Raw genomic sequence first — 23,667 nt, forward strand, 5'->3', positions numbered from 1 at the left:
TTTGTATTTAATGTGGATGATTTTATATCAAGCAAATTCATCCATCATCTTTCGATATTTACTAATATATATATTTGTGTGTTTCCAAGCTTATATCTTATGTAGTTTTATTATTGTAGATTGACATTATTTTAGAGACAGACCACATAAGACTTCATTGCTTTGGTGGTACAGTTTTATCTGATGTCTCAAAGGTCTCCTTTCATGACAGCTATAAAAACATTACCAAGGATAGTCTGATATATGGGTCAATGACAAACAATCATTTAATAAAAAAAAAAGGTTATTGAACATTATTTAGTACATTTTAATGATTTTTATCACTATATTTTTGATATCCCCATTTAAAAAATGTCAGGTGGTACAACCAATCATTGTCTATTTGCCAGATAAGTTTTAATGCGCTCCTTGTGTCATGCTGATTTTGATGTTTGTTTATTTGATAGCGGCATTTAAAATTATAAGCATAAATTTGTTTTGAAATTGTAAAACAACTTTACCATAAAAGCAAAATTTGAAAATAAAAAAAAAAACTTTAAATTTAAGAACAATATTTTTTATTATAATATTGATTATAGACAACATAAGGTTGCATTTATTAAAACTAAAATTATTAGCTAAATTGTTAGCTTATTACAAATATTTTAATATATTTTTTAATATTTTTATTATAGCTTAATATTTTTTTTCTTAGGGGCATTCATAGCAGTTTGGCATTCTGGTTGCACCACCTGACCTCAGCAATGAATTTACATTTTACTTTCTACTTGAATGCTGATATAAGCTTTTGCATTAATGTCAAATTCATAAATGTATTTTTTTAAATACAAACATAATGTGTTGCATTTTCTCTATATTTATGTTGATTGTACCACCCTTCACATTACATTAAAGTAGCTATTTTTCAGTATTTAACAGAAATCTACAAACTTTTCATTTAGCCATAAAGACCACCTGGGATTTACTGGATCGTGTGATACTGTTTATACTTGTTAACTTCTTAATAAAAGGCCCATGATGTACTACCTTGACATTTGAGAACAAGTTATTCAATACCTAGCATCCCAAACACTACTGATTTTTGTGATTTTTTTTCATTAAAACCCCATTTTTAACATTTGTCTTAATCTGCTTATTTGTATGGACAGTTTACAAGTTTGAGATACCAAAAAAAAAACTAGTATTTATTATTAAAAATACTGAAAACTAAATAGGTTTTATAGAATAAAGTGACACGTGCCGTAAATAAATCAAGATATTTTTATATGCCCCGGCCCAGACACAAAAATATGCATGCCATGTCATTGACCCATATGTCTAGTAAACAATATGTTTTTTAATCACCTAAGTAAAACATGTGCCTTTGTGTCACAATTAATAATTTTTGAACCTCCAAAATGAAGAAGCATACAATTAAAGCTAATGCCTTATGAGAGTTTAAGACTTACATGAAATATCATAATGGTTAAGTTAATTGACATGCTGCTTAAATTTTATTATCCATCTTAATATACTGCAAGAAACCAACATTTCTCAGAAATAAGATTAGTGGTTTTAGATGTTTTGTGATGCTGTCTGTCAAATAAATAATTCTAAAATTTTGCTTTTTACTTTTACTAAAAGAAATCAATAAAACTTTAAAGAATGAAGAATTAAGACATCTATAAATGAGTTATTCATAGGAATAAACATGTGGATTATTACAGTAAAAAATAAATAGAAATTCATGGCCAAGCTTTCTCGTCTCTGCATTAGTGTGTAACATTGGCTTTCAGTCCAGTACACAATAATTTACCTCCAGAAGTGTGCGTGCGTGCGTGCGTGCGTGTGTGTGTGTGTGTGTGTGTGTGTGTGTCCGGTGTGACCAATCATCCCTTCAAACTAAGGCACCCATAAGACACCAGTAATGTTTAACTTTGTGGGGACATTTTTGGTTATTATTTTAGCTTATAAATCAAACTAAAGGATGTTTATTTAAAACTGTAAAAATGCAAAACTTTTCTGTGAGTGTAATATTTAGGGGTTGGATTAGGGGACAAGGATCGACTATACCGTTTGTAGAGTATAAAGTCATCACGTCTATGGAAAGTCCCCATAAAACATGGAAAACAACATGAGAGAAAGCTACTCTAAAAAGTCATGCTGTTCCTCTGATGACCACATGGGAGAAGCAAAAGCACGTCAGTCATGGCCCACAGCGCTTGTGGAGGAAACAAACTGTCAATCAGACTTCAGGTTTTTGAAGGAATGTATTTAACTTAGCAGAAATACAAGTTCACACATGCCTCCAACATGAACCAAAACATATGAGAGTTCCTGCAACAGCATGTAATTTGTAACAACAAGTGTGTGCTGTATGTGCAGGCTGGATTTGTGGTGAGTGCAGACAGCAATAGTTCTGGAGATCTGGGGTATTATTTATAAAGCTTGCGTACGCACAAAACAGGTCTGGAAACGTTTGTACGCCAGTTCCCACACAAAGGTTGTGATCTGTAAAAAAAAAAACTTGATGGGAGAATGGACTTGCAGGGTAGGATCTGGGGATGATGTATGTACGCACACTTGCCAGTGAACTGTGATTTATAAAGGTCAACATTGCTTTGTTTTATTAGTCTTAATAATTTTTAGCATATGCTTGAAACAGGAGCCAGAGAAGTTGGTGAAGAATAGGGTTGATGTGCAGATTTTCAATATATTTTAGGATTTACAAAAATGTAATGGAGGTTATGAATGCATGGATAATGGTTTCTGCATCTGTAACATTAAGTGAGGGCTGTAAACTAATCAAATTATGCAGTTGGCTCTTTGCGTAACATGGAGCCTATCTATAGATCTGTACACACAAAAAGATATGAGCATTTACTTGGTTGTGTTGCCAGATCGTGCACAAAAAAACAGCAAACAAGAACAAGCCCATAATAAACCAGAATAAATCCAAATGCTTTACATTAAAAATAAGACCAACATATCGTGATTCACACCTTCCCACTTAATTTACTCCAAATATAGCCCAAAAAAATTAAATCATGTTTTTCCTTTGGTGTGTAAGTGGGTTTTAGTACATGTTAACAATATGCAAAAGGTACATACCCCAAAGTAAACGATGACGCGAGGTATCGTCTTTAACGTGGACTACAACAAACAGACAGATTGTAGGGAACAGTTTACTTACAAGATCGACATTATCATAATTCCTCCTGCTTCGGACTCACAGCCTGTAAGTTAACTCCTGTTAGCAACCGAATCTTTCAAACATGGGAAGGAGCGTCACGTTTCCAGCTGACGTGAAAGGTATTCTAACCACTGATCTATATAAATGACTGGATTGCGCATAGAACGCTTAACGTAACAGCGTGAGGTGAAGCCAGCGCAGAGTTCGAGCCGCCATCTTGGTATACCCTACCGGCAGACGGCGTCATTGACTTCCATTCAAAATCATGTTTTAAATTCACCCGCTTTACAGCGTATCAGTCACGCAAGATTATTTTAAAGATGTGTGTACGTAAATTAACTGTTAATTCTGGTGTTATTTGCAATGTTTATGCTTTAATCGGGCAGGAAAATGGATTTATAAAAAACCGTTAAGGTGAGTGCGTCTGCTGCATTCTGTTAATGACACGGGTATAAATAAAGTTTTGTTTGACATTCAGCTACACGGTAAGCGTTATTTCTCTTAATAAGTTTAGGTAACTTGTAAGTTTAGATAACATAAAACCAGCAAATTATTGCATGCACATACGGTACAAAGTATGATTATTTATTTAGATTTCAGAATAAGCACGTTTGTCATTAATACTAAATATGCTGCTGTCTGTCTGCTGATCTGATACTGTAATGAAGATGAATGTATAATAACTGATTAAAAACTAAAATGTACAACTTACAGTAAATAACTATGTACATGCTTAGGACGTTTGTGTTGTAATAATGTACAGGGTAACTTAAGATATAAAAACGAAGACTAGTAAAGTGAAGTTTTATCATTAAAATCTGATCGCGTCCATTGATTTAATGGAATGTTTGGGTATACCAACATGGCGGCTCGGTGGCTTCACAGTTGTGACGTCATGCGCAATCCAGTCATTTATATAGATCAGTGATTCTAACCAATCACAACGTACAGATTAGCTGGGCAATCAGGGAAACAGAGCTTTTCAAAACTGTACGTTTTAAGAATAGAGTGAAATCTGGAGCTACAAAAGTGTACGGTATGTGACAAATAATGTTTTTTTTTACCATAAACCATGCGAACACATTGTATTATACCAAATACAGAAAATAACGTTGTTTTTTAGCAAGGAAATAGGTGCACTTTAATACCCAAAATGGTTTTACCCACAAAACCTTTTATTTCATTGGGCTCGTTTGTTGCGATCCAAGCAGAGTGCGTCATCACCAATGCGCACGTACAAGAGGATGTAAATCATGATGCGACTCAGCATCATTTTTGTCACACTTCTATTGTAACCAAGCTTAAACCCCCCCTTTTGACAGCTTTCACATTACAGGTTTTCCATGTGAACTGTGCCTGGTATCGCACTAAACTGCAAGTGTGAAAACGCCCCTAAATGCAGTTTACAGTGTGTACCCTATAAAGTCTAATCTTATGTACCCTACGGGCCAGATTCCCATACTGGGTTCAGATGAATCCAGGACTATATAGTAATATTAGGACATTTAAGTAGTTTTTTACAAACAATCCTTACAAAAAAAAAAAACAATACTGGTGTGCACCTTCAGACAAAACAATATATGTTAAGATACATCAATGCAAGCTGCTTTAAAATTAAGGCATCTTAAACATGCATCTTAGTCTGGGACTACATCCCTGCTGAAAAAAACAGCATCAAACCAGCATGGGAATTATGGTGGTCTATGCTGGTTTGATGCTGGTTTAGCTGGTGGTCACCATACCAGCACCAAAACACAACATAAGCTGGTCTTGCTGGTATGACCAGCATGGGATGCTGGTGCAAATGCTGGTTTGGTGCAGCTTTAGCTGGTGTTCACTAGCAAACCAGCGCCAAAACACAACATATGCTGGTCTTGGTATGCTGTTTTTTTCAGCAGGGATGTAGGATAAACCCTGTCCAGGAACCAGCACCATGGGTGTAATTTTACCTTACCCACAATTCTATGTGTTTCCATCACCGAAGCTTTGCTGCAGTAGTGAAACTGGAGAGAGGTAAGAAAATAACGAAGTTAAACAAACTTTAAATTAATAAAGCCAAGGAAAAACTCAATTTTGTACACGCTGAGAAGCAAGAAGTGATGAAATTGTTATGAAATTATGTCAAGATGAGAAGTATAACTGATAATTTATATATTTTCCTGAGTATGCCACATAGCTTCTTGTTGAAGAGCTTGTCATTTCACGACAGAACTTCTGTCTGCAACTCTTAGTAGAATAGGGAAACAAGTCTATAACATCTTACACTCTAAAAAAACAAACGGTGCTATATAGAACCAAAACTGTTGATTTGAATCGTAATCATAGAAGAACCGTTTTTAGTGCCATATAGCACCGGTGAAGCACCTGTGTAGAACCATATAGGTGCCATATAGCACCACTATAGCACCACATTTGGTTCTACATAGCACTATATGGTTCTACACAGGTGCTTCACCGGTGCTTCACCGGTGCTATATGGCACTAAAAACGGTTCTTCTATGATTACGAGCAAAGAATCACTTTTGGTGCTATATAGCACCGTTTGTTTTTAGAGAGTAGCTAAAATAACACCCTTCCTATTTTCTGTTGGCTACCTGTATCCATCTGTATCAAATTCAGGACTTTCACTGGATCTTATATGGTAAGCGAATAAGAAAAGCTCAGTTACATTTTGTCACAAAAAATGCAGAAAGTTTGCTAGCCTTCACCCTTTTTGTTCCTTTTTGGTAGAGGAGACCTCCTTCAAGAAACAACCAAGGACACATCTCATCTGCAAACACATAGCCATAAACATACTATAGCTAAAAAAAATCTTTCTCTTTTCTGGTTTTCACTTCTGCTCTAGCTTTTGTTCTATTTCTGCCTGTAGTCTACAATAGTATAGCTGGCCCTTGACAGACTGATTGTGATGTTTCTCACAAGTCACTTTCACAAAAGCTAAATGTAGGCCTACAGAAAAAAAACCTCTAGCCATCTTAAGTTGAGAAGAACCTCTATCTTCAGCTGTTTGTAAGGGCAGTCATGTGTGAAGAAGTGTGTGTTTTTGTATGTGTCTGTTTTTATGTGTGTGTGTGTTTATGCGAACTGTGTCTGAGGCCGATTCTCAATCCGAAGGCTGCAGCCTCCATACAGTAGGGCGCATTTGCAGGATGCATACGTCATCAAGACTGTCTTATTTCAGAATATTAACAATTAAAAAGTTGACTATTATTCTTAGTTAATCGTAAATTGTTGTAATATGACTATGATTTGCGAATGTAATGCTCAGTTAACTTAAATAAACCAGGTTTGATGACGTACTGTATCCTGCATATGCGACCTCCGGAGGCTGCGCGTGCCTGTTTGCTCGCGCGCGCGCCTGTGTGTTCAGAAAAGTTAGCCATGCGAGAGCAGGAAGTAGAAATCTGTGACTTGGATTTTGCGCAGCGCAGATCAAATCGAAAGCATTAATAAGTCGCGCTCCGTCAGTATAGAGTTTTCCATCACATTTATCCAGCAATGCGGTAGGTATCCAAATCATTCTTATCTTTATCTTGTTGAATTGACTGTAAACAAACCTGCAGCACTCGTCGCGCAAGCGCGCACTGCAAAGAGCTTCATTCATTTTTTCGGAGCGTTCATTATTTGACGCGTCACGGGTGCAGTGTTGAGGGTCTTTTTGTTTGTGTCTGTGAGATTTAGAAACGTCGCTGTAATATACCTAAACAAATAGGTTAGGTACGTGGATAGTTGTCACAGGAAAGATGAAACGGGGAATGTAACTAATACCTCAGATTTAAAGTCATATTGCACAGTGTAATTATAAAATAAGTGTTTTGTATGTTTGTTTAAAACTTTATACTATTTACATTTAATACTTCAGATTATTTATGTATGAGGCTTACATTACTTAATATTCAGGTAAGTGTATGTATATCCATTCCGGGCAATAATGTTGGGAATGCTTCAATGCTTTCTTTCTTGTATACACTTAAGAAATCTACCAACGCATGTTACAGTAAGAAAAATTAATCTGCCCTAAGAAATATTTACTGTAGTAAATGTGTGGTAACTTCCACCTCACGAAAATTAAAAATGGTTTTACTACAGTTAAACAGAAATAATATGGTTACTACATAATATGCATGGTTTTGTTACAAAAACCATGGTTGAACAATAGTTACTGTAGTAAAACCGTAGTTTTGACAGTCATAAATAATAAAAATGTGGTTACTACAAACCACACTGTAAGAAAAAAATGACCCCTAACAGTCACTGAAGCAATATCCTTTAAATCCTAGTACTAGTAGTATGAACCTCTGAGGTACTAATATGAGCTCTTTAGGTGCAAATGTGTACTGCCCCAGTGACAACTAGCGACCATTTATTGACCATTTTAAGCAGTTAGGTTATTAAGGGGGAGTTTCCCAAACAGGGCTTAAGCCTAGTCCCAGACTAAGGTATATCAAGGTGTCTTAACTGAAACAGCTTGCAATGACATATCTTAAAATATATCAGTGCCATTGTTTTGTTTCAAGATAAACACCAGTAATGTGTTTTTTTTAAAAACTACTTAAATGTCCAAATATAACTAAGTCCTGGCTTAATCTAAACCCTGTCTGGGAAACCACCCCATAGTTTTTATGTACTTATTATTTTGCCATTTACAGGGCTCGAAAGTGCAACCAATTAGGATTTTTCTCAATGACAGCGACTGAGGGTCATACTTAAAAATTAAATACAAATTCATAACTCCTGACAAAAATAAAGACATTATAGTCACTATAGGATTTTCTGAATAAAATAAAGGTCAAGAACTGAATCTTAAGTCGTAACGCTTTTTAATGCCGTATAGTTTTTTGAGGTAAGTATATTTACACTAACAGTAACTTTGAGTTCATGTAAATAAATAACTTTTTAGGATGCCAGCGTCCTCGTGCGGGTTAACAGGGTTGGCTGCTTGTAAAACTGTGGCATTAAATGCGATGTGGTCAAAGTGTTGGGTGCACCTAACTTTTGTTCCGGTGCACCTAAGAAAAAGGCGCAAAAATGCAACCAGTGAAAAAAGTTAGTCTCGAGCCCTGATTTACTTGACTTTTGTAGATGTAAATGATGATAATATATGTCCTTACAGAAACGTAATCAGTTCAGTGATGGTATTTGATGATAATACCATGGTAGGCATGGTATGATATTTTGGAGGTATGATAACCTTAAGCAAAAATGTGTTTACAAACAAATTTTCAATTGGACACAATACATTTTATTTTTAAGCAACAAACAACATGTATGCCAGGTGAAAATAAAGGCTTTAAATTATAATATTCTTTCAAAAAATATTTTTGTAATATATCAAATGTAAACATCACAGTAATTACATTACTTAATGATTTTATTAATTTTGTGTAAACACAGCTCATACCATGGAAACCTTGGTATTCCTTAAAACCGGTAACCAGGCCATGCCGACTGTAGGCTAAGATTAGACTTCCAAAAATAGTAGCCTACACGATTTATAAACATGTTAATTCTCAACAGATGTAAATATGAATCTGACAGAAGATAATGTTGGTGTTATACTGTACAAAGTGAGTCATGGTAAATGATTAGGGTTTATTTTAGGCTACTGCTGATGTAACATGTGCATAGTCGTACCAGTGTAGTCCATGCGACTGCTATAACTGGTGAAATAAAGCCTGTTTTGTTTGTAACATAGTGACCGCTGGCCTAAGGCCAAGGAAAAATGAGTCATTTAGCTCAGCACTGGAAAAGGGTTTTGCTGGAAACATTGGTCTCTTGTGGTTGGTGACAGACGTCTATAACAATTGGTCAAATGGACAGTTGGTGTATGGATTGCTTGAAGTCTAGAGCTTATAAATGGAAAGCAAACATGTAAATTGATGCTATAATGAAGACTGGCTGCAATGAATGTTTGAGGAACTACATGAGAACACAACAGATGTCTTTTTTTGTTGCCATTTGTGGTGTTTTAATATTCAGGGTCAATATGAAAACATTCTTGGAAATTTTATTTTGGTGAGACTGATAAATGACTTATTTCTGGTGTGAAAATAAGCCCTACCCAGCCAGGTGGTTGGAAGGAAATGGGATAAAAAAAGTTGCATTGTTTTCATGTTTTTTTTAGAGCATGCTTTTGACTTGGTTGCAACTTTATAGTTTCTTTGAACTTTGTTTTTAAGACCAAATGAATGAACGGATGTCTGGGAATCAAAAATGGCACATCAGATTTCTTCAATGATGATATGATCTAACTGACACGCTGGAGCCTGAAACATGTCGTACTGGTACGTGGGAGCCACTGTAGATCCAGAAGGTACCAGCAACAGAATGGATGAACAAGCTGGTAAGAACCTTCAATTTTTATCCATTTTTTTCCCGATAGATTCATCAAAACTTATAATGGTAAATTTAAAAAAAAGTATTTGCAGATGTTTTCTTTAGAAGACATTTTTGGTTGTTCTTTTAAATATTGCACATCACGCTTCAGATACAGTTAAATAATAATTTGTTCATTAAATTGAAGCCAAAGTTTAATTGCATCCATCACAAACCCACAATTTTAAGCCCTAAACACTGAGGTTATTATAATTAATAAGTAAAGATACCCGTTGCAAACTCAGATGCTCATTGTTTTGTAACCAACATGTCGGCTGTGTTTATACAGTAGTGATCCACTAACTGGTAGTTAAGTCATTTTGCATAATCATACAGCTATCTTAAGGTAAATATTTTCTTATCAATGAACTCAATAATAGCTACCTTTATTGACATTGTTGGGAGTATAATCTTGTATAGCTACACTGTAAAAAGTAACACCTAGATCTAAGTTATAAAAAGTAAGTCAAGTGGCTGCACTGGATGGTTTAAGTTGAGTAAACTTGCAGCCTTTTTTAAGTATAGTAAACACTGTGACATTACTTAATACAAACACAAAAAATCAAATTGAGTTAACTAATAGTAGGGGAGAGCAGTACCATTTTCAGAAAAATGTCATTTTAAAAGATAATGTTTTCGACAGAGATGTATTTTTGCTGTGGTCAATAACTCACAAGTGTGGTCTATCAATGCCAGGTGGATTTTTGAACAAATGTAAAACGACTTCAGTATAATTTAACTTTGAACATAAAGTAGCGCATTGTTACTTTTGACCCTGTCAGCAGGGGCGAAAGTAACACATAGGTGGGTCAAAAGTAACACATCAGAACAAGATAGATTTTTGTATTAAACTTGTTTTTATTAAATATACATAACTATGGCCTTGTTAATATGTAACTGCAAACATATTTTGTTTATCTTTGCAAAGAATAATTAAATTACATTTTATCAAATGTTTCAAAAGCATCCCAACAGTAAAAACTTGAATTGTTGAGAATAAATAACTTTTTCAACAATATTAAAACTATAAAATTAAATTAAATAAAAAAATATATATTTTCAACATAATGCAACATTATTAGCAGCGGGACAAAAGTAGCAAGTGTTACTTTCATCCCGACAGGAACTCCTGAAATTTAAACTTTTATTTTGAAAAACTCTAAGAAGTCAAACTTCAGGATGTGTTAGAGCACTAAATAACCTTTAGATCGATCAGGGGTGTGTTCCCAAACAACGACGTAACTCGTTGCTGAACGACCATAGTACGATGCATCGTTGGAGAAATGAACTACCTTGTCACGAGTGTTTCCCGAAAGCACAGTTACTTTGTCGCACATTCGTCGTTTGAAAGATGTTGGTTTGACAACATAGTTGATGATGTCACGTGGGAGGTGAAGTACTAAATAATCTGTGCAAATCGATTTAATGTCAGATTATTGCTGTAAATAACATATAGTGCATTGGAAGGCTGATTTTGCTATCGTGATTTAGTTATCTGTTGTTTATTTTCAAGATATTTAATTCACTCACAAGTTCCCTCTTACGTCACTCCTTCCAGGGATTCCCCAGGGTCTTAAAGCTCATAGTGCTTCGCACATGCGCAGTTTTCAAATGCAGCGCTTTCATTCTTTTTACAAATTTAAAGACGTAAAATAAAATTGTAATATACTTAAAATGATAGATATAGAGTCTACTACATGTTTTTTGCTTATTTTGTTCAAAAGCATGATCAACGTAAGTCTACATATGATAATAACAAGGAACAATGCTTCTAACGACAGGTGAAGAGCTGTCGTTCCAACGACACAAGTTAGCGATGCAGTTTGCGAATGTTCGTTTGAACGATGGTTTCAGGAAACACCAAATCGTTGAACGATGTTAGTAACGATGGAACTTACGATGTTCGTTGGCTAACGGTGCTTTTGGGAAACGCACCCCTGTATTGTAACACATGAAATGAGAAACACAGTGCGTTATAAGAAAAAAATGATCTCTTTAGGAATTTTCTTATCATGGTCAAAAACAGATTTACGGACCTACACGTGCAAAACTGTGACGAAATAACGCAATATTTTTCAGCTCTGTCAATGGTTGCGTGCTAAAGATGCTGTAGTCAGGGCTCGGAGAAAATCACTTTGTTACTTTTGTCCCAAGTTACTTTCCCCTGGTTCTCCCCAACTAGTATTACTCAGATTAACTACAGGTAACTTATTTATGGTTTGCTACAAGTAACCTGTACTCATTTTAATTAAGTTTTATGAACTTTATGTTCTTAGTAAAATTTAGTCCTGGCTATAACCTCAGAAATAAAATCTAAATGTATATATTCTAAGCACTACAGTAATTAACTTTACATAAACAGACTTTGTCAATAAAGAAGACAATAACATTAATTCAATGTCAACCAGTGTCACGTTTAACAGTGCAGTCTATACACAAGCAAAAGTCTTCTGAACGCTTAGGTTACTCACGTAACCCCGGTTCCCTGAAATAACGGGAACGAAGCATTGCGTCAGTTTGCTGACGCTATGGGGGAAACTCCTGTTTAACTCCGCGATTGAAGCCTATTGGTTAACGTCTGTAGAAAATACAGACCAATTACGTTTGAGCCCGCGCGGTGCGTGGCACACATCCCTATATAAGCCCGGGGAAATACGTCAAGAGCTCATTATTATTCGACTGAAGCGCGCAGCCGAATAACACTCGCTTGTAGCACGGCCAGCGACGCAATGCTTCGTTCCCGTTTTTTCAGGGAACCGGGGTTACGTGAGTAACCTAAGCATTCCCTTTCAATACGGTTCACTTCGCATTGCGTCAGTTTGCTGACGCTATGGGGGAACGTAATCCCATCCCGCCGTGCATACACAACGAGCTGAGGTGCCCTTACCGGAGAGACACTGTATGTGGCCCTATACCCAGCGTGTACATAGCTCTAGCGAGCGTAAGTGAAAGCACCATATATGAGACAGGTAATACGCATACAGTGAAGTTTCTAAACGCACCATGATGCATATATAACAGAGCACGAGACGGCGGGTTCCCTGAGCGCGCCGCGAGTTGTGCCTGATTTATTAATATGTAGCCATGACGGTGAGCTCGCAGCGCACCGTGAAGGCATACAGAAATGCAGTCGCGTGAACATTAAGCCGATAAGACCTGTGCTTGTAAGGCAGGGACATCCAGGCTATAAAATCGGTTCCTCTGACAAACATAGACGGCGAGGACCAGCCGGCCGCATTACAAATGTCAAAGATAGAAATCCCCGTAGACCAAGCCCATGATGAAGCCATACCACGCGTGGAGTGAGCTTTCAAACCAACTGGACAATGTTCATTCAGGGAGGCGTAAGCTAAAGCAATGGCTTCAAAGATCCATTTAGATAGCCTCTGTTCAGTGAGCGGCATACCTAAAGACTGTTACGAACAGCTGATCTGACTTGCGGTATGAGGCAGAATAGGCTTGCTGCGATAGTCGGTGAAACGGTGATTACCGGTGCTTCAGCCTCTCACCGGTTAGATAACTTGCCCACCGCGACACCGTCTTTCACCGTCGTGTTGATATTTTAGTGTAATTAAATAATTTAGTTTTGTTTGAGAGAGCAAACACTAAAAACTGAATGTGTCTGCTGCCTGAATTCAGCGGAGCTGAACGCGCGTCACATCACAGAGCAGCAGGTCTCAGGTTTCATTTATTTCTGTCAGTCAGTGTGCGAGGCGAGCTGACCAACCAGACGATGGGAGAAGCCGCGTGCTTACTCGTTTTTGTTATAATATACATATATGATGTTAAATATAAGCAAGATCGTTTTGTTGTTGTGTTTTTCATCAAGAAAAAGAATAAACCCATCATTCATCCGCCGGCGGGAGGGCGAGAAGTGAAACCACCTGAACTCTATATGGCGTGGTCAAAACTTTAGGAATGTATCCCGCTCTCGGTCTAAGGATCACTTTACTAACTTTAGGACCGAATTCCAGAGACGACGAGTCAAATGAAAACGCGTGTAAATCGCCCACTCGTTTAACCGATGCCAACGCCAGGAGGAGAGCGGTGTTAAACGAGAGAGCGCGCAGGTCAGCCTGCTCGAAGGGCTTGAAAGGGGAACCGCGCAGCGCTTTCAAAACCGTGGACAAATCCCAAGACGGGACTGTGTTAGGTCACGGTGGGTTTAGTCTGCGAGCGCCTCTGAGAAATTTAATGACAAGGTCATGTTTTCCCACGGTGTGACCGGCGATAAGGGTGTAATTCGCCGTTATTGCCGCCACATATACTTTAAGTGTCGAGGGCGCGCGACCACTGTCCAGCATTTCCTGTAGAAAGGAGAGAATATGCTCCATTTCACAGGTGTTTGGGTTTAAGTTTTTCGTCCTGCACCAATCAGAAAAAATAGACCACTTTTGAGCGTAAAGGCGCCTGGTAGATGGGGCCCTAGCTTCTGATAGAGTATTTAACACTCGTCTTGAAAGGCGTGACAGTTGCCGTTCAGAAACCAAACGTGTAGTTTTCATAGCTCCGGCTGTGGATGCCAAATCGTCCCTCTCGCCTGAGATAGGAGGTCTTTCCTCAGCGGTATTGGCCATGGTGCTGATGTTATCACCTGCCATAGGTCGGAGAGCCACGGTTGATTGTGCGAAAGCGGGGCGATCAGAATATCGTGCATTTCGTCTCTCTTATCCTCCGCAGGACCTGTGGTAACAGAGCCACCGGAGGAAAAGCATATAGAAGACACGCCGGCCATGCTTGCGACAGGGTACGGGTACAGGTGAGTACGGCCTCAAACGTCATTGGTCTGTATTTTCTACAGACGTTAACCAATAGGCTTCAATCGCGGTGTAAACAGGAGTTTCCCCCATAGCGTCAGCAAACTGACGCAATGCGAAGTGAACCGTATTGAAAGGGAACAATAGTAACTATAAAACTTAAAGAAGAAACAGAAACTCTTCTAAATCTCGAAAATAAATGAACATGAAACACTAACAAGTCTTTCTTTTAAGTTAAAAACACATAAAATTGCATTTAAATTCAAATTTTATTCTCCAAATGCAGTCCCATGCAAAGCACAAGGATTTAAAATTGTAATACAGTTTACTCATTTTATTTTTGTTAAATCTACTAAGGCACAGAAACAGTTTTTACATGTGATTTATATATAATTTCCTTGTCATAGCGGTAGGAAATTTTTTGGTGCAGATGTGGTTCGAGGAACTTCTGTACACAGTCTGTAGGGTAAATATAGAAAACAAAGAAGTGAAACAGACAGTCGAGATAGGTGTTGGCGTCTCTATATCTCATTTCCTCTCACGGTATAAAGTTAACTGTAAAAGTTTAATTTACAGCATGGTTTGTATACCCTTGTGTGTTATATGTACACAGCTTCCATAAGTGTGCATTGTGTGTGTAATTAAAAGCCAAATTCTGTAGATTTAATATTTAAGATTAAAGGTCCACTGTGTAGATTTTTAGGAGCATCTAGTGGTAAGAATTTGAATTGCAATCAGCGGTTCAGCCCACAGCTCACCCCTCCCTTTCGAAACGCATAGAGAAGCTGCGGTAGATCATGTCATGGTCTAAGACATTGTAGTAAAAAACGCTCTGTAGAGCAGTTTATCAGGCAAGAAAGTCATTTTTTTGCAGTGTATACACAGTGCTAATTCAGACAGGCACACATAATATGTAACAATGCTAGCAGACGCACTGACAAATGTGAACTGACAAACACACAGAACCTGACATTTCGACATACATGGCAACTGGAGGTTACTTAAGGTGACAGTAGATTGCATTTGGATTGTAAAATGGATAAATGGAAATGGAAAGCTCTGTGTTACAAACATGCCTAAAACATAAAGCACTTCAAGAAAATACTCAGAAAATTTGGCAGACAGGCTTCTGTGTTAACGCAAACACGTCCTGTAAATGTTCTGGGATCGCTGTCGGAAAGAGGAGCTAGAAACATTGCCTTAAGATACCAGGAAAGCCCTCTGTGCGAATGAGACGCAGAAACAATGCCGCAAGGGTCAACCCAACAATGAAGTTATGGTTCAGCTCTTTAAAATGAGGAGTTTACATGCAGATTAACATTCACAAGAGAAACTGGACTGAGATCAGGGAGCTCGTCACTATCAGTGCTGAAGCTAAGATCATTCAGCAGCATAAAAAAATAGCGCATCACGCGCTCATATGAGCTTATAATAAACAAAAATGCATGCGCGTCATCGTAACAAATATCGTTTAGCTCTTTAAAATGGGGGTTTTAAATGCACATTAACATTCACAATGAGAAATGTCTGCAAACTGGAATGAAGCAAAGATTCGGAAATCATTCACCAGCATACTAGAACGACACGTCACGCGCTCCTTAGTCTTATCACAAACAAAAATGAACGTGAATGGTTTCTGGAGAACGCAATAACAGATAATAAGCTAACTTCAGACGCTGTAGAGAAAAAAAATACAAAGTGCAGGACCTTAAAATACGTCACGTGTCTTTTCGGGTTCTTTGTGGCATCTGTGTTAATGCACACACAGAATCTGGGAAATCATTTGCAGTGTGAATAAACCAAAATCAAATGATCTCGGACATATCTGTTATACATCTTCCGTGTATTTTCTGTAATTATATATATAATATAATTTCAAACTGAACCAATTATATTAATATAAGTACATATGCATATAAATAAATTTATATAATATAAAAGTATAATATAGAAGTATTTTATACTTCAGTTCATACTGTACAATAAAAGTTAGATTATCCAATAATAGTTTTCTTTATTTTATTTAATAATAAAAGATTATGCATTTCAAACTAAAGTTACTGAACCAATCATATTTTTATTAATATAAGTAAATATGCATATAAATGTATAAAATACGTATAGAAGTATTTTTTTAAACACAGTGCCTCGCCCTCGACCAATCTGACTCCTTCAAGCGTCTGACTGTCACTGCCTGCACTTTCAACCTTCAACTTTCGTTCTCTTAATCTACTCTATGAAACAAAAAGGGGACAAAAGGGTCCTATTGTTTTTGTGCATATGGATGAATTAGATAAATTAATAGAAACAATACAACTTCAAATTCACATTTGAGCTATAGCCTACCGAGGTTGTGGAGGCTCGACGTCAGCATATTTCGCAGAGGTTTTAACTGCTGCCAGCACCTTATCAGTGCATATCTTAATACGTGCCTACAGTATATATATAAAAAACAAACAAGATGGGATGGCTGCAGGATGACTCAACCTCCTCGCTCAGGGCTCCAGACTAGAGGCTGACATTTTTTCGGGAATCCCGCGGGTCACAAAATCACTATTAATCACGGGATTGGGACGGGACAGGAAAAAATGTCAGCGGGAGTGGGCGGGACGGGGATCGCAATAAAACTATGATACCCAACTTTTTACACAAATATGCAGTTTCTATAAATAAACTTTGGTTATATATTGTGTGCGTGCGTGCCTGTGTGTGTGTTTGCATGTGTAAAAAAGGTTGCATGAATGTTCACGGATGCGCCTCCCTGGCGCATAGTGACGCTCTCCAACGCAGCCTGAGCGCTTATGAGAAAAGGGAACAGCGCTCAGTTATGTGCGGCTCTGATCAAACGGAGAGATAAGTGTGTGACAAGAGTTGTGTTGCGAAGAGATTTCCTGCTGTTTGAATAGTTTCTGTGCTTTATTGTGTGCGTCAGTGCCGAATAGTAAGTTTTTTCTATTTGTCTTTAAATTAGCAGCAAAGATTATCGCGTCTTTTATGTTATATTGTCAGTTATCATTCATGTAAATGAAGCTGTTAGATAGCGCGAATCTTCTCATTAATAGTCATGGTACACAATTTATATTTGTGTTAGTTTATCTTGTACATATTTATAGAGGGTTTTCACGACGCGTCATCAGAGCGGTAGTCGCCATATTGGAGGCACTCCGCATCACAACAGAGCACAGGCACTGAAGTATATCCCGAACGTCGTCAAGGAAAATTGTTAATTATTGCCGTGTTTGAGGCTGTACCATTAGGACAGTTTGAGAAAAACATTTGGAATATTATCGACTTTCAAAAGTTATTAAAAACCAGGGAAAGGAATGCAAGAAATTATCAGAGGAGGCGCTTATGTTTGGCAAAGCTCAAGAAAAGAGTAGCATTAGAAATATGATTGATGTACATACAGTATAAAACAATTATGCTTCTAACTTACTTGTTCTGCTTTATTTAAAGAGTGTTTAATATGTACTTTTTAAAAGTATACTTTAAGTGTATGCACAAAATGTACTAAACACAACTAAAATTTGCGCTGCAATGCCTTAATGCCAGTGTGCTTAATTGCTCATAACAAAGTTTCTATTGTAATGATAATAATATTTTTAATAGTAAATTGTAAAAACAATTATTGCTTTTATTGTTTTACTGTGTGCTTATTTTACTGTAAAGCACTTTGGTAGGACACTGGCTATTTTAAATTTGCTATATAAATAAAGCTGACATTGACATATGGCTCGGCATGAAAACCAGGTAGTTGACTATACCGGGATATGCAACTGAAGAAAGAATCGCCGGGTCGTCATGGGTCCAATGAAGAGGTAGCTAACTCGTAAGGATCTGCACCGCCTATAAATTGTAATTTCTCGAAATATCATGCCTTTTCTTGTGGTCCAAGTCCTTTCCTATATGCCTTTGTATCTTGGACGTGTTTTCTGTTGTTTAGACATGTCTACATTCACTTAAAGTATCCAAAGCCCACAATACTCCATTGTACTCCGCTCAGTTCTGCCTCCACAATGGCCGCGCATCCTGGTTACCGCCCAGATCGTGACGTCGGTGAAAACCCTCTATTCAGTATTATTTCCTTATATTGGAGATTGTATAGTTCTAATACTTATACAGTTATTTAACAATTCTAACAAATAGATATTGTTATTTACTGTATGTGTTATCTGATACATGTGCATTATTGCTAGTCACGTTTTAGAACATATGACGCCATTTCGCGGTATCTTGTATACTTTTGCATATTTTGAACTTAATTACAGCTGTTATGCTGGTTATTTAAACAAATGTATATTAATACATACTTTCATAAGGCTTCTATTCTTGTTTATTATTTGTTGTTGCAGAACCACACAAACACAGATACTGAAGTGCATATTAATGGAGGTTGTATGACCATGTCTACTGCAACTGTGAATTAAACACCCATAATCCAATTATTTGTCTGTTTCTTGTGTTCTGGCCGACACCCCGGAGTGATTACCACATAATAATAGGCCCAGCAATATATTAAAATACAGTCCTTTTAAGTCTCATCAATAGCACGGATGATTTACAGTAAATTGAATGTGTTTAATGAGCATTGTTTGCTTTCAGTTCAATAAAGTAACATAAACTGTGCTATGCTGTTATCTGTACTGTATTTTTTTTTACTGTAACTGACAGATTCCGGTAAAAAACAACAACACGGGAGTGGGAGGGAATAGGAGTCATTCTTCTGGGATCGGGACGGGATTGGATGTTTTTTCGTAGGAATGGGACGGGACAGGATTTTTTTTGTGGGAGTGGGACGGGAGAGGTTTGAAAATCCACTCCCGTGTCACCTTCTACTCCAGACTAACTTTTTTCACTAGGTCCACAGTGGCCCCCAACTGCAAATTTTAGGGGCGCAACCAGAAAATTTAGGGGCACACACCGTAAATCAACATGCTAACCAAATATTCACATTATTTAATGTATAATAATACTTGAAAATATATGCAGTGGTTTTATCTTTTTAAAAAAAAATATTTTATAAAAGTAAATCTTTTCTTAACATTATCTTAAATAACTAAGACCTATTAAAACCTTGCACTAAACTAACACATTTAATTCCTGTATAGATTTATAAACTATTATAAAAAAATACCACCAGTAAGTGTTTCTGTTTTTATTTATTTTGGATTGTTTTCAGTCAAAGTATTAACTTCATTATGTTCTTTGTTATTTCAGTTTTAATGAATTTTCTATTATATGTGGAAAAATATGAACAAGTGAAAGTGATCCTAAAACTTTTGAATGGGTAGTCAATGTTACATAAGCTAGTTGAACAGAAAAAATTAATAATAATACTGCTCTATGTGTAACTGAATAGTAAGCTACGTAATAATATATTATACTTCATTATATATAGCAGTATACATACTTTTATCTTCTGTACATTTCTCCTAATCTTTTCTCTTTTCTTAACCTGGGCACTTTGATGGCTCTTTTCTTATCTGTAGTTTAAAATGTGTTGCATTACATCTACCGCTCTGCCTCCGTCCCTGTGCGGTGTCTCCATTAGAAGCTGTGACTTGAGGTGAACAACTAACCCCACCGCAGCTCGATCTTCTCTGAGTTGAGTATCCACCCGGAAGTAGCAAATCTTCTCTGGACAAACACTACAAAGTCCAGACCAGATTAACTGATCGCATGGTTACAATGATATGATTGACGTGAGGTTCAGTAGAGGAATTAAATTCCGATCGTGCGTTCCGTTATCCTCGGCATCACGGAACGCATGGCTCATGACTGCGTAGCAACGGGTGACGCGACCCGCGCCACAGAGTGCGACTTCCGCTCCCGAGCACTTTGGAAAGTAATGCTTTGACTCGTTTTAACGCGTTGTTAGACGCGACATGTGAACGAACCCTTAAACGTTTAAATCAAAAATCGAACGAATATAAAACAAAGTAAATAAAAATCTTTCTGCGGGCCAGATTATGTTATATTTTTGAAAGGTGACGCGGACCACAGAGGGCAGGCCGCAAATGGCCCACGGGCCGGGAGTTTGAGACCACTGTAATACACTGTACTACTAATAAATACTTTGATGATAGATGCAGAAAGTACAATGTGCTGTTTTAAATTCAGTGTCACATCACAAAAAAATTTCACATTTACAGGTCGCACATTTATGACTGGATGTAAAATTCAGTGGCACACTCTCAAATTTTGGTTGCAAAATGTCACAATTTGGTGGCAGTCTGGAGGCCTATCGCTCATGTTTTACCAGACAATAACTACTCAAGATATTTTGGGACGTATGCTCACCCTATCCGTAATGTCTGTGTGAAAGGGCTTGACTAAAAGAGTGTTCTGTTGATTCGCAGTAGAATGTTTTGCTGAAAATTACCATGCATCTGTCATAATCCATATGATTCCAGTAGGTTAATAAATGTCTTGTAAAGTGAAGCCATAGCTGTGTGTTTGGGGAAAAAAGTTAACATTTTGAATAATTTAGCGAAATTGAAACCAAAGCAATTGCCTGTCAGCTCTAAATTCAAATGTGTCAGCATGTCAGTAACATTAAATCTTATTGGTTCTTGTGTGTCAAAATATCAAATAACAACTACCTATGTAAGTCGCGAATAAAATCGGACGTATTTTAAATGCAAAATTGCTTACTGGGTATTTATCAGCTATCTCTCCTTTCAAGTTTATACCGAGTTACATTACATCAGAAAACAGACGAAGCAAGCATCCCGCAATAAACCGTCAATAACCCCTCATGCTGCACTCTGGGTGTTGGGTTTCCTTTTCCCGCCAGCTCAGCATCAGCCACGTCGTTGCCATAAGCAACAGTGACTTTGCGAGCATCCTTCAGCATGTATCTCTGCCAAGCGTGGGTTTGCTCTGCCCCTCATGTCTCAGTCTGGTCACGTACAGTACCTGTCTGTGATTGACTGTGTGTCGTCAGAGCGTCTGATGTGAAAAAGGCCAGTGTGCTAATCTGGCTTAGCTTGCTGCAGCCGAAGCAAATGAGATCGGAGCTTCTCAAGGGAGGGTCATGGTCTCCTCCTTCCCAAACCACACCAGGAGGCCAGTGAGGGTTGAGTTACACTCTTTAATGTGTTTGAGGGTGGGGGGGTGGAGTTTGCAGTGTAAGCTAACCTTGCCATTAGTGACCAAAAAGAAGGGTGGGGAGAGGGAGAGTAAGGGAGATTGCTCTTCATTCTGTGAAGCATCGTTTTATGCTAACATTACTCAAAGTCAGGGCTGATGCTGAGGGGGTTTCTGAGGTACACCAAGCTTGTGGACTCTGGACGGATAGTAATGACATGATTGTTGGATAGATCCTTGCAGGATGATAAGGTATGTTTATTTTATTGAGCGACCGGTGTGCTTGTGTCTCTTTTTCTCTCCTTCTACGTCTCTATGTTTTTAGTGTGCACGTGGTGAAAGCTGCGCCTGCGTGTAAAGAAAGTGCATCTGCATATACACATATTTCTGAACTTGAACTGCTTAATAGTTGTAATGTTGTAAATGCTGTAATTTAACAATGACAAAAAGCAATGGCTAGCGTTTAAATGCCAGCTGCCTTGAGTGATATATATATTTTAACACATTGCATATAAGACAAGAATTACAATTAAATGCATGTCTAATTGAAAGAGAAGAGGGATAGACCTATAAAATATTTGTTACATTTATAATCAGTGTCTCTAGAGATATGTGATATATAATGTAGGTATTTTAGATGACTATATTTATCATAATGTATTCATGTGATGTAGCCCAGAAGATAAAACAATTGTCAGGATTTAATCTTTTTACATCTGTTATCCTTTTAAACTTTAAAATGCCCATATTTAAATCAACTACAATGAGCATTGATGTAACAGCTGACAACATAAACAATAGAAATCAGCTCATGATTGCATCACATTGTGTTGGGAAACAAGCGACTGAGAGGCGCATCTTAACGGTGTAGTTTCAGGTATGGCTGACTTGTAAGAAGCAGTTGAATTTTTCCATCTTTCTTTTCGTGTTCCTGTAGCTCAGTGTACACATTGCATTAGCAATGCAAAAGGTTGTGGGTCGATCCCACATGATTAAATGTATACCTTGCATTGCATTGTAAGTTGCTTTTAATAAAAGCATTTGCCAAATGCAGTTATAATTTTTTTAGCATTTATTAATCTTAGTTCATATTAACTTCAGCATTTACTAACACATTTTTTTTTAATCAAAAGTTGTAACTGTTAAAGGGAGGTTCAACGGTATTTCATGCATTTTTACTTATTAACACTGTTAAAGAGATGTTTCCTCATGCTAAACGTAAGCAAAGTGTCAAAAAAGCAGTTGTGGACGAGTTACAGAGTATTTCTGTGCCGAATGCACTTTCCAAGGATTTGTACAAGTTTCGTAATTTTTTTTTTCGATTACAGGAACTGCTGACGTTTCGGGGTAAGCTATACGTATCACTTCTTTTTATGGGCACTTCCCCTGGAAAACCACGCCCACACGTCAATCGGCGGGAGAGCGAGAGTTACAGGCATCACTTCATGCGACAGCTTTGTTTTAAATCAAACTCAATAATGGCACCAAAGAAGAAGTGTGTTTTTGGATGTAAGGAGAAGAAAGCCAGCATTATGAAAACAATGGATATAGTTTCTTTATCTGGGGTAGCAGCGGACTTTTGCGTGTATGTTTGTTTAACGCTGGATTTCATTGAAAAGTCCCAATCGGGTTATGAGTTGCATGCGGTAAGTAAGACTTTGTGTTATGTTGGAAATAGGCGAGTATGTGCATATTATATAAAATGACACGAACATTTAGTGAATCATAAGCTTGACTGATTCTTTCCGATAACGTATGAAAAAATTTGGAAGGAGGAGTTACGAACTGCGGGAGGAGCGAGTCATGAGTCAACACATTATACAACACTGACTGGATAACTTATGATTCACTACATGTTCGTGTCGTTTATATAATATGCACTTACGGGCCTATTTCCAACATAACACAGAAGTCTTACTTACCGCATGCAACTCATGACTCGGTTGGGACTTTTGAATGAAATCCAGCGTTAAACAAACATACACGCACAACTCTTTTGCTACCCCGGATAAACAAACTATATCCATTGTTTCCATAATGCTGGCTTTCTTCTCCTTACATCCAAAAACACACTTCTTCTTTTATGCCATTGTTGAGTCTTGATATAAAACAAAGCTGTCGCGTGAAGTGATGCCTGTGACTTAGCATCATCGGTTCTCGCTCTCCCGCTGATTGACATGTGGGGGCGTGCTTTTCTGAGGGAAGTGCCCATAAAAAGAAGTGATGGGTATGGCTTATCCCTGAATTGTCAGCTGGACCCGTATTCGAAAAAAC

The 23,667-nt window shown here is 37.5% G+C and overlaps 1 protein-coding gene across 1 annotated transcript in view; it reads left to right on the forward strand.

The window, feature by feature from the left end:
* The first annotated feature begins 6,520 nt into the window (after window positions 1-6,520).
* lrrk1 (leucine-rich repeat kinase 1) overlaps window positions 6,521-23,667 on the forward strand; it is a 151,199-nt gene continuing 134,052 nt past the window's right edge. The window contains exons 1-2 of the mRNA XM_073858779.1: window positions 6,521-6,675; window positions 9,352-9,515. Coding sequence (XP_073714880.1) covers window positions 9,446-9,515 — 70 coding nt within the window. The 5' untranslated portion in view covers window positions 6,521-6,675; window positions 9,352-9,445. The remainder of the gene's footprint in view (window positions 6,676-9,351; window positions 9,516-23,667) is intronic.

The sequence above is a fragment of the Misgurnus anguillicaudatus genome, chromosome 21, assembly GCF_027580225.2.
Source record: "Misgurnus anguillicaudatus chromosome 21, ASM2758022v2, whole genome shotgun sequence".
Lineage (NCBI taxonomy): Eukaryota > Metazoa > Chordata > Actinopteri > Cypriniformes > Cobitidae > Misgurnus > Misgurnus anguillicaudatus.